Genomic DNA, 12009 nt, shown 5'->3' on the forward strand with positions numbered 1-12009 from the left:
ATTTTAAACAAAATGTACATTCCTTTTCAGCACAAAGTACAATCCCTTTTGTGTAAGGGAATATATTGATGACTTTGATTTCCTACACTAGAACTTCTTAAACATTTAAATTCAGTATGTTGTGGTGTTATATCTGCCCTCTGCTGGTTAAAATATATTATTGCTGTTAAACAAAATCACTAGTAATTTCTTTGAATGAAATAATACTTTGTAACTTAAGAGTGCTATAAAATAGAGTTTTGGAAAAATGTCCTTATTTAAAAGGAATATATTCTTTTTGCTATAGTCCTATACAGTAAATTGTTCTGTTTAAAATGTCAGTAGTGCCCTGGTTGAGAAGTACGTATTACACTAATGATTGATACTGCATTGTGGCTGTGTGTGTGTGTGTGTGTGTGTGTAGTTGTATTGTTGATTGAATTTTTCTGTGAATTCTAGATCTGCTGTATTCACTGTGGAAGCTCCTAGTTATGTGTGTCTATTTAACTGAATTTAAACATTCAGTTTGTTTCATTAGCTACATTTCAAGGTTTAATAGTCATGTTTAGCCAAGAGCTGTGGTATTGGACAGTGCAGACTGTATAACCTGTTTTTAATATCACAGAAATCTCAATTAATAAGTATGTTAACATTTAAAAAATTTATAGTTTACTAAGGCAAGGTCTCATGGAGGCATGGCTGGCCATAATGAACTCATCATGTAGCTGAATCTGGCCTTGAACTTCTGATCCATTTTTCTACCTCCTTACTATTGCTTTTATTATGCCTCCAGTGTTTCCCAGCTTTCACAGTTGAAATAAGGGTTATAATTTTCATGAAATAACCACTGTTCTTAAATTTGTAATACATTTGTTTTTTTTTTTTTTTTTTTTTTTTTTTTTTTGCCATGTATCCTTTTTACATAGAACACTTTCTCCGTGAATAATTAACTGAAGGATATTTTTGGTAGGATAGAAGATGGTTAGGATTTTATTGTACTATGTAATTTACTTCAGCTCCCATATATTTACTGCCAAATGATTAGTTTTCTCAGTGTAGGGTATTGAGTATTTCTGGCATTTTCATTCTTGGTTATGAGTATTTGAGTTAGAAAGTAACTAAAGATCACAGTTGAGGTAAAAGCTACTTTTCCTTGTTGGTGGGTTTGGAGTGGAAAGAAACGTGAGTCAGTACATAGAGATTCTAAGCCTTTTGACAGTGTGAGTGATCGTATTGTCCGTGTTAGTTGGTTACGAGATTTAGACAGGTGATCCAGTTTCTGGTAATGGTAACATTTTATAAAACTGTAGACTATCACAACCAGGATATGGACATTGATATAATTCACCAATGGTTGGTTTTACTTACTACACTTAAGTGTGTGTGTGTGTGTGTGTGTGTAAATAAATAAATAGATATATTTATATAGCTGTATGCATCTTTCCACATGTGTAGATTCAAAAATGTGCATCTCAAATCAAGATATGGGAGAGTTACATCACCGTAAAGACCTCTTAATTGCCCTCTCATAAATGTACACACCTGTTTTTGCTTTCACATGCCTAATTTTGGGAGCCTTGGATTTCTTTTCCACTTTCCTTCCTTCCTTCCTTCCTTCCTTCCTTCCTTCCTTCCTTCCTTCCTTCCTTCCTTCCTTCCTTCCTTCCTTCCTTCCTTCCTTCCCTCTCCTTCCCTCCCTCCCTCCCTCCTTCTTTCTCTCTCTCTCCCCTCCCTCCCTCCCTCCCTCCCTCCTCCCTCCCTCCCTTCCTTCTTTCTTTCTTTTTTGTACTTTTGAGACAAGATCTTGTTATGTAGCGTGGCTTGGCCTGAGTTTATCTTTGTGCCATAGCCTAGATAGTTTTCCTAGAAGTAAACTGAGTTTATTGTAGGGCACTTACCTAGTTTTATTTGCCATTTCTTGATAACTAATTTCTTTAGGAATGCTCTTTTATGTATTTTGTTTGCCTTTTAAGTTGTTTTAGTCATTATATTTACATATTTGGCTAGAAGTGGAGTTCAGTGTGCTGTTTTAGTAGTGACAGACATGGAAAGAAAATTACTTTTAAATGTTTTTCAATTGAAATTTGCGTGTCTCCCAAGTTTGTTGAAGATGATAGTTATATTCAGGTTTATTTAGAGCATGTGTCCTCATGCAGCTCTTAATAACTCGGAGAAAATGACAGAATCATTGATGTTGCTGCTACTCCTATGTTCCAGTGAAAGACTGTCATTGCTGACCAAATGATGCAGATGATTTGCATTAATCTTGTACTCTCTGAAGACTGAATCACCACGTAGAGGAACTTTCTTCAGACAGGATCTTCATTTTTAAGTTTTATTTTACTTTGCTCTACACTGATAGCACATACTATTCAAGCCAAATGGAAACATTTGGTGTTATTCTGTACCATGTTATTAAAACTGCTTTGTGTATCATCTCACTCACTTTTATACTTTTGAAAACATCTGTTTGCATAATTATAGTTTGCTATTCTTAATGTAAAAATTGGTCTTCATTTTTGTATTCCTTGTGCTAAAAATAAAAGCAAAGCCAATTTACTCTATAGTTGTGTTTGTTAAATTTTTGATTCATCAGTGTTATTATATGTTATTTCAAAGCCATTAAATGGTATTAGTCAACCATCTATTATTTGTGAACTTGGTAAAAGAGTAGTTAGACTTTACAGTTAATTCAGAGTGTTGTTTTATCGAATATTTCTGCTTTTCCTTATATGAACCTTTTTTTAAACATCAGTTCTTTCAGTTCTTATACAGAGAGACATTAATTATCAAAATTATTTTCTTCATGACAGGACCTTTATGGGTCTGCACCAGATCCTCTGTGTATATATTATAGCTTTCAGTTTAGTATTTTATGGAACTCCTAAGTGTGTGAATGAGTGGGTCTCTGAGTCTTGTGACTTCTCTTGGGGCCTTTTCCTTCTGTTGGTTTGCCTTCTCCAACTTTGATGTGATGGTTGTGGTTTTAGCTTATTATATTTTATTTTGCTATGTTTTGTTGTTATCTCTTAGAAGCCTGTTCTTTTTTTAATGAAAGACTGAAAGAGAGTGGATCCAGTGGGAGGGGAGGTGGGGAAGAATTGGGAGGAGTAGAGGGAGGGGAAACTGTAATCAGGATATAGTGTACCAGAAAAGAATATGTCTTTAATAAAACGGGGCGGGGAACCTTAGACAAATGGGAAGGAGAATGGATTTGGCTAAGAATTCATGCTGCTGTGAGAAGATGATCAGTGGTGGATAGTAACAAAATGAAGAGACTGTCCCACAACAGCTGTACCTAAGAAATGAGGCTGTCAGGTTCACTGAAGTTTGGACAAACAAGCGCCTAATGACCATCTCAGAGGCACACACCCCCTTTTTCTTGTTACAAGAAAATGGTTAGCATTCTGGCCTTCCCCCGTGTCCACTCTCTCCTCTCTTTTAAAAGTTTCAGTCACCATATTGCTGGTGTTGAAGTTAAATGGAAATTGAGCATGGGGTATTTTTAATTTTATGAGAAGTAAAAGCTAGTAATTTAAAACTACAGTAAGTTTTCAGAAATCCATTTTCCTTGACTGAAGTGTTCTTTCTTCTTTGTCAGTCACTTCTTCCTCCCACCCCAAATCCCATCCCAGTCTGTGGCAGGACTAGTCCGTACATGCTCCTGTGAAAAAATAAGTATTCAGAGAAGGGAAAAAAGAAACAGTGACACTTACATACAGTGGGGTGCTACAGAGTCCAACAGTGTCCACTCCTCCTTTCGGCTCCAGGCCCCCATCTGTGCAGACCCATGCAGGCAGGCCCTGGGCGTGCTGCCCCAGTCTCGGTGAGTTCATATTGTATTGGTCCTGCTGTTTCCAAGGTCTTGTTTCTTTGGTATCCTCTGTCCCCTCTGGCTCTTAGACTCTTTCTGACTGCTCTTCCATAGGATTCCCCTGAGCCCTGAGGGGGAAGGATTTGATGGAGATGCCCCTTTTTAGTGTTTTGAAGTCTCTCACTCTCTGCATGTTGTCTGGCTGTGAGTCTCTGTATTTGTTTCCATCTGCTGGATGAGGAAGCTTCTCTGATGATGGCTGAGCAAATCCCTAATCTAAGAGCAAATCAGAATGTCTGTAGGGGTCATTTTACTGCTATGTTCCTTTTGGAGAACAGTAATTTTTGGTTTTCCCTTAGGTGGCTGGTCTCAGGTTCTTGATAACCCAAGCAGTATTGGGTATGGGTTCCATCTCATGGAGTGGGCCTTAAAGCAGATCAGAATATCACTCTTTCTTTCCTGCTGATGGACTGACACTCAAGTTGGTTCCATGTCTTGACTGGTATATGGTGGCTGTGACTAAAAGAGACTTTGTTGTGGCTTGAATGGTGTCCCTCATAGTTGTGTTGTCAGTACTTGGAAGGAAGTCTCTTGGAGGGCTCTGCTCTTGGGAAGTCTCCCATGTGTTGGTAGCTGGACTGAGGAAAGTATTCCTACAGCCATAGCATTTCTCTGTACAGCTCCAGAAATCTCCAAGAACATGGCTGGCTGATTGGAAGCTCCCCCAGTTTTGCAGAATGGCGTGGCTGAAGTTGTGGTTGCTGCCAACGGGGTACACCTTCAGGCATGGTAGCAGTATCATGCAGAGTCCCACTGTACTTAGGATCCACAGAGACAACAGAGGTGGCTCATTTCTGGTTCCCATCTGTGCCCTATCTGGTATAGTTACTTGGTTTTGTTCCCCACAGCTTCGAAAGGGACAGGGAAAGGATTTGGCAGGTTTGAGTCAACCAGCTCAACAATTCATGCCTTAGTAACTTTAGTTAGTAACTTAGTCATTTCAATAGGAAAACCAATAAGAGCTGCTTACCCTATAGATTTAACATGAAATCAACATTCTTCAGTGAGCTTTATCTAACAATGCTGAACCCTTTGCCAAATACCTGTTTAGAAGGTTGGGTCCTCCAGATCTATCTAAATAAATAAATATGTGTAAGAAATATGTATGTAGTAGTCAGTATAAGGCTTTGTGTCTGTCTTAGAACACATTTCTTGTGGCTTGGCAGAATTGTATGCAATTATTGTGTACTGAATGTTTGAATTGAAGACTCAAGAATAATCTATAGAGTTTTGCTTTTCAAAAATGTGGTCAGTGGATGGCAGATTGGGCATTTTGGGAACTCACTAGAAAGACAGAATTCTTGGTGTCAGTCCAGGAACTCCAGAATTAGAGCTGGTGTTGTCACAATATCCCAGGTGAAATGGACAGTAAGCTGAGATGCCAGCATTTCTTTAACCTTTTGTGGTTTGAGACTTGTAAATTTATTAAACTACTTACTTATCTACTTTAACCTATTTTAGATTTCTGTGTAAGTTTCAAACTGTGATGTATTGTTATGTAATAAATTGTGAGAAATGGTTAGGGGTAGCTGAAGGAGGCAACTGTGTCTGGATTTGTTGTGGAAGTCCAAAATGTGTCTCGGTTTGTAGATGCCAGTTCCTAGACCTATAGTGGAATATTCAGATGTAGAGGGGCGTGTGTGTGTGTGTGTGTGTGTGTGTGTGTGTGTGTGTGTGTGTGTTTGTTTTCTCTTCCTTGGGGAGGAGGGATCTGTAGGTGTGTGTTTAATTTTTACTATTTTGTAATAACTGGCTTCAATGTGGTTTTGTAGAATAACCGTCACCTATAGATGAAAGTATACACTTAAAAGAGCTTGCAGTTTTTAAAAAGCTTAATACCTATTTATGACTCTTATGTAGCTAATTCTTCATGATCAGATAATTTTTAGAAATCCAGAAATGTTTTCCAGAAGCTTTCTAGAAACTTAATTTTTTCCACTTAAAAATTCTACAAGCAATATGTGAAAATAATCCTGAGAAAACTTAAAATAATGCACAGAAAGAAGGTATTTAAAGTATGAAGAGTAACAGAGTCAGGGCTTGTGTTTTTATATTCATGTTAGTGTCTGCAGTGTTCTCCGGAATTTCTTGACCATGACTGAAATAAATGCCATTTAGAGAACGTCAGTTTTTATATGCGTATGAAGTTAGTAAGACAAACACTTGTCTTCTTACCACCTGTCTTCAGAAGCAGAGTAACCAGTGCCCTCTAGGCCTGCTGCCTGCATACCATTCCCAGACATTTTTCTCTGACCACATTCTCATTTCTCAGTACCAGACCCTGCCTCAGTTCCATGACAGATGTGGAAGCTTTTAGTGGATATGTGTTAATATTCATGTTTTCAACTTTATACGTGGCTTATTCCTTTTAAAACATTGTTAAAATCTGATACTTTTGAGATTTATCATTGGATATGTGGCTTTTTGAGGCAGTCTTGTTTTCCTTATTGCAGATATCCTTTTCCACTGTATTAGAGCACAGTTGAGGCCTTTGTAGTTTAAAGAACATTTTGAGAGTATACATGTTTTCATGTTTCTTGGACAAACAATTTTTTCTTTCAAGTACCCACTTGTTTTTATCTGCTCATTTTTTTCGGTTTACCCTTTCTTATTGATACCCCCCCCCCATTTTTTTAGATATACTCTTGCTATTTACCATAGACTGACCCTGAACTCATAACCCTCCTGCCTGAGCCTCCAAAGTTTTGGGATTATAGGCCTGCATACCATTCACAGAAATATTTACTTTTTTTGTTTGTTTTTTTTTTTTTTTTTGTATTTTGTTTTTTGTTTTTTGAGACAGGGTTTCTCTGTGTAGCTTTGCGCCTTTCCTGGAACTCACTTGGTAGCCCAGGCAGGGATCATTTCTATAGTTCGTTACTTTTTTTTTGTTTTTTAATGAGCCTTCTGCACTTGGAATCTTAGCTACTCAAGATGCTGCAGGACAGTCACAAGTTTGAGGCCAGCCAGGGCTGTTTAATGAGACCCTGTCTTACAAATAAAATTCTTAGCCGGGCTGCAGTGACTCATCCAGCACTCAGGGGGAAGAGCCAGGCAAATCTCTGAGTTCTAGGCCAGCCTAGGTTACAGAGTAAGATCCAGGACAGGCACCAAAACTACATAGAGAAACCCTGTCTCAAAAAACAAAAACTTCTTTATTTGGTTTATTATTAACATTTTAATTATTATCTTATTTACTTAATAAAGAACTTTTCGTTGAGGTATATATTGCTGCTGTTCAAATATGCATAGTGAAAACTGTTGGAATTAATTAGTTTTAAAGTCTTGAAGTTAGGGAAACATTGCCAGGAAAGCAAGACCAGTAGAATGACTAAGGTTCTTTTCTCTCTGTGTGTGTGATGTATGCAATAAACACGAGTGTGCAGGCTCTTGTGTGCTTATGTGGCGGCCAGAGCAGGATGTTGTCTGGTATTTTTTCTATGGATCCCTGTTTGCCATGTTGTCTTGACAGGATTTCTCACTGAACCTGAAGCTCACAGTCTTGGCTAGGGTGCTGGCTGTCCAGGGATCTTCCAGCTCGGCCCTCCAATGCTGGGGTTATAGGCATGCATTGGTGTGCTTGGATTTTTACATGGATGCTGGGGATTTGAACTCAGATCCACGTGCATGGATAGCAAATGCTCTTACTCACTGATCCATCTTCCCAGTCCTGACTAAGGTTCTTAAAGATTGATTTATAACCTTTCAGTGCATGTATGGCATGGCATTCTCTGAAACTATTGCCAGTACCATTTGAAAAAAACTTGAGCATGTGATTTCTGTAAGCTTCTATCAACAATTAAGAGTTAGAATACAACTAGTATATAGTCAGGATGTTCTAGTTTCTAATACTTGCCTTCCCTTGTTTCTTTCCTTCATTAGGTCCCCGATGGGCTTCCTGGAATATTGGTGTGTTTATTTGCATCAGATGTGCTGGAATTCATAGAAATCTTGGGGTTCATATATCCAGGGTCAAGTCAGTCAATCTAGACCAATGGACACCAGAACAGATACAGGTAAACATCACTGAACAAGAAATTATTAAAAATGTATTTTAAATAACTTTAAAATACTTAGTCTATCTTGTATCTAAGGATTAATATTAAAATACATGCTGAAATGGCATATGCCAATTTGAATGTTATTTCATTTATTAATTCACTTATACTAAATTCTTGTTGAGTCTGTGGTAGCCAGTTTTAAATCTATTTTTCTTTCGTCTAAAATGTTGATTCCACAGTACTTAAAAATGTTTTATTTGGTTGGTGAAATTTGCCACTATTAGTTCCAGAGTTTAATATTCCTACCAGTAGAGGGAGTCTGGGTAAAGATAAAGGGAAAAAAAATCATCTCTTGGCCTGAAAACTGACTTGAAGGCTTTCTCTTCTGTATAGAGAAGTGTTCTTGGCGTTCGGAGAGAGGCTAGCAGTGGATGATAGTCCAGTGAGAAAATGTTGTTTTGTCCAGTTTGGGTTTGTGTAGAGTAGTTAGCTTTGTCACAGATGACTTTATAATTGTAAGGGTTTGCTGTTTTCCAGGGTGACAGTTTTAAATGTTTAAAATCTTACTTATTAATCCTTCAGGTGAGCTGCCTATGTAAAAACAATTACGTTTATTGGTCTTACTGTGTAATTCACAGTAAAATCACACTGATTTTATTATGCCTTTTGAAATTGCCATTAAAAATTCTAAATATATTAGCATATAGCTATCTTTGGTGTCACAAAAGATTACTTCCAGGATGACTGCTAGATACCCAAACCCATTGATGCTCAGGTGCTTCTAACAGATGGAATCACATTTGCATGTATCTATTCATACTCATTTTTGCACATGCCTTACATCATTCCTAGTTACTTACAGTACTGGATACCATTTAGATGCCATGCAAGTAGCTTTTAGACTATTTTGTTTAAGAATAACGACAAGAAAATAATGTAGAAAGACATACGCACGCGCGCGCACACACACACACACACACACACGTGCAGTAATATATATATATATATATATATATATATATATATATATATATTCAGTACAGATGTGAGTTTTTCCCTCCTGTTTTCAGTCTGGAGTTGTTAAGAGGCTATAGATGCAGAGCTCAGAGATACAGAGGGCAACAGTATGTGGTTGAACTTCAGTGATACACACAGACATACCTCAGAATCAGAAAAAATACACCTACATGGTTGTGGTAAGTTAACAGAATTAGTAAAGATCTTCAGACTATAAAGTCAAGTATAGTTGATTTAGTTCTATCTTAAAATTAGCTTCTGAGATTATTGCTGGTTAAGGCCATACAAGGAAATATTATCTTTTGAGTATTTTCAAAATTCCGGAGGAGAAACCATACAGATTAGATCAGTAAAGGAGAACTTTTGAACACTTTATATGAGATAGTGTTCCTATTACCATCTCTGTAGCAGATGTGGTAACTAAATGACATCTTTCTCAGGAAAAGATGATGAGTAGATTAAAATATTTAAGTTGTATTTGTAAAGTCTTACAGAGGATAAAATATTGAAGACAAAAGGGGGTGTACTTTTTAATGACTCATTCTAAACCAAGGACAAGACACAGACTTATTAGACATTCTAGATCCTTGGAAATACTTTAAAAAGACCATTGAGAGAATTTGAATAACAGATTATTTGAGGCAGGTAGCTGTACAGTTTAGAGTATAATTTTCCCATCAGAATTGTAGTTAACTGATTTTTGTGAAATAGATAATAGGTATGTGGCAAGGTACTGACTTTAAGAAACCAGGGATTTTAAAAACAAATAATGTACAATATTTGAAACATATTTGAACATAAATTTGGTGTTACCTGTCGACTTCGTGAAGTAAGAATTATTATGGAATGTAAGACTTTATAATTGTTTGTCACCAGTGATACTCTGCCTGGGCCATAGCCCACAGAGCTCTTCTTCCCACTGTGCCATGATGAGAAGTAAGGCTAGAATGTCCTCAAGAATCCAGTGATAATCATTTGTTTTACTTTAAAACATAAAAACATAAACTGCAGATAGGTGGGCCATCTAGCATTTTGTGGTGGGCCCTGTGAGTACTTGTAAGCCATGCAAATTAGTTACTATTGTTTTTAAAAAGATGTTCTGAGATGACCAATTAAAACAAGTAAGTGTTTGTTGATAATGCTGAGTTTTCCAGGCTATGTTTTGTTCAATCTATATTTTGGCTTAGAACATTTCAAGGCAAGTGATTCCAGTAAGGCAGTAGAACAAAGTCATCAAGACAGACTGCCAAAATTAGACTAATTAGACTTGTATGATTTCCCAGGGTATTTGGTCTTAGGAGGCATTCATGTTTTATTTTGATGTCTTTTATTTTGATGTTTTACTTGCAGAATAAGAAGGGAGAATCATATAAGTTAGAATGGGTGAAACATGAGCTAGTCTAGTATCTGACACATTTTAAACAATAAATGCTAATATGTTAATTAATAGTATTGGTTCATTTCTCCATTATATAAAACCCTCAGGATTGTTGCCCTGAAATATCTTAAAATAAGCAATTTAGCTTCTTTCTGGTAATCTGTTGTGATGAATTAGTTTCTAAATTTACTGCTGAGGGTCAGTTGTTCTGTATTATTGAATATTACGAATTTCTTTTTGAGAGCACTAGCCAAAAATAGTAATTTCATCTATAATGGTTAATCTTGATTGTCAGCTTTACTAGGATTTAAAATTACCGTGGTAACACAACTCTGGGCATGTCTTTGAGGGATTATCTAGATTAGGTTAATTGAGGTAGAAAGGCTCACCCTAAATGTGGGTCGCATCATTCCATGGATTGGGGTCTCTTTCTGAATAAACAGGAGAAAGTGAGCTGAGCACACCTTTAAGTCAAGAATCTCTTGACTCTTGACTGGCTGTAGGGTGACCAACTGCCCCCTGTTCTTGCTACCATGCCTTCCCTGAATATATCCCCTAGAACCATAAACCAGGATAATCCTGCCTTTCCTTAAGTTGTTTTTGCCCAACATTTTGTCACAGCAAGGAGACATGTACTGATACAGATGGCAAGGCATTTTGATATGCCAGGCATGAGCAACCATGGTTGACAACTTCCCTTTCCTTTTTAGGTAGCCTTGTTCTTTTATTTTATACACCTCTCTCCTCAGTGAACTTCATGTAATATTTAAAAACAAGATTCTGTGCTTTCTGAGACTTTCTTGTCCTGCCTCTCTCACTTTGACTTCCCCCCTGTATATCTGTTATTCCTGCCTTGCAGAATTTTGAGCCATTTCCTAGGAATACCCTCTCCAGTCCTGTGGAACCCTGTCCTGGAAGAGCAAAGGTGGTTGTGTGAAGGAGTTTATTCAGTGGCTGGACTCTTTTCTCTTAGTCTAAACTTAAGGACCCCTTTGCACTTTTTACTGGCTGGCTTATTACTGAAACTCCTTTTCAATAATAAGTGCTTTTTTCTACTATTTCAGTGTGGTTTACAGGTCATAGTTTTCCCTGTTTTGTTTTGATTTAACATCTATTAGTTGTAGGCATCAAGCAGATCTAGTGGTTGTTAGGGGTTTGTCCCTACTGGATTGAGTTTGAGTTTTATGGAGATAAACAATTACCTAATTTTGCCGTAAATATTACCCATAGACTTTTCAGATTTATGTTTTGTATTGGGGTGTCTGTGTCTTTGTAGTTGTGCCTATGTGTTTAGAGACCAAAGGAAAACTCTGGATGTCCTTCAGCTCCAAGACAGGCAACCCATTCCTAGCGCTGACCTTTTTATTTGTTAGCCCATGGTATCTAGTTAGGGGCATTGCCAGCCCATTATGTAAATTTAAACTCTTTTTATGTGTGTGTGTGTGTGTGTGTGTGTGTGTGTGTGTGTGTGTATTTTAGGAAGCTTGAACAGGAGTAGAGTTTTTGAGGGTCTTTAGTGTTAGTTATCTGTCTTTACCAGGCTACCCACGACCCAATTTAACCCTTTGTGTTCCATTATTCTCCTTTGTTCCTTTAGTCTACTGTGTTCTATCTCTCTTCTCTTAAAAAATCCCCTCTCCACACCGTGGCTCTTTACTGATTTTATGACCTCTATGAAATACACATATGGAGATGAGTTAACATCCCAAAGTGAATGAAAGCATGTGATATTTGTTGTTCTGGGTCAAGGTTACCTCACT

The 12009-nt window shown here is 37.3% G+C and overlaps 1 protein-coding gene across 7 annotated transcripts in view; it reads left to right on the forward strand.

The window, feature by feature from the left end:
• Window positions 1–12009, forward strand: part of Smap1 (small ArfGAP 1) — a 102017-nt gene that overhangs the window by 25584 nt on the left and 64424 nt on the right. For 5 of the 7 annotated variants that reach the window (XM_028867999.2, XM_037199638.1, XM_037199639.1 and 2 more), the window contains exon 2: window positions 7736–7869. The exons of 1 other annotated variant lie outside the window; for it this stretch is intronic. In XM_028867999.2, coding sequence (XP_028723832.1) covers window positions 7736–7869 — 134 coding nt within the window. Of the gene's footprint in view, window positions 1–3675; window positions 3806–7735; window positions 7870–12009 lie in introns of those variants that run through there. One more of the 7 variants, XM_028868000.2, reaches the window with a different exon arrangement.

The sequence above is a fragment of the Peromyscus leucopus genome, chromosome 16_21 (genome assembly GCF_004664715.2).
Source record: "Peromyscus leucopus breed LL Stock chromosome 16_21, UCI_PerLeu_2.1, whole genome shotgun sequence".
In the NCBI taxonomy this organism is placed as follows: Eukaryota; Metazoa; Chordata; class Mammalia; order Rodentia; family Cricetidae; genus Peromyscus; species Peromyscus leucopus.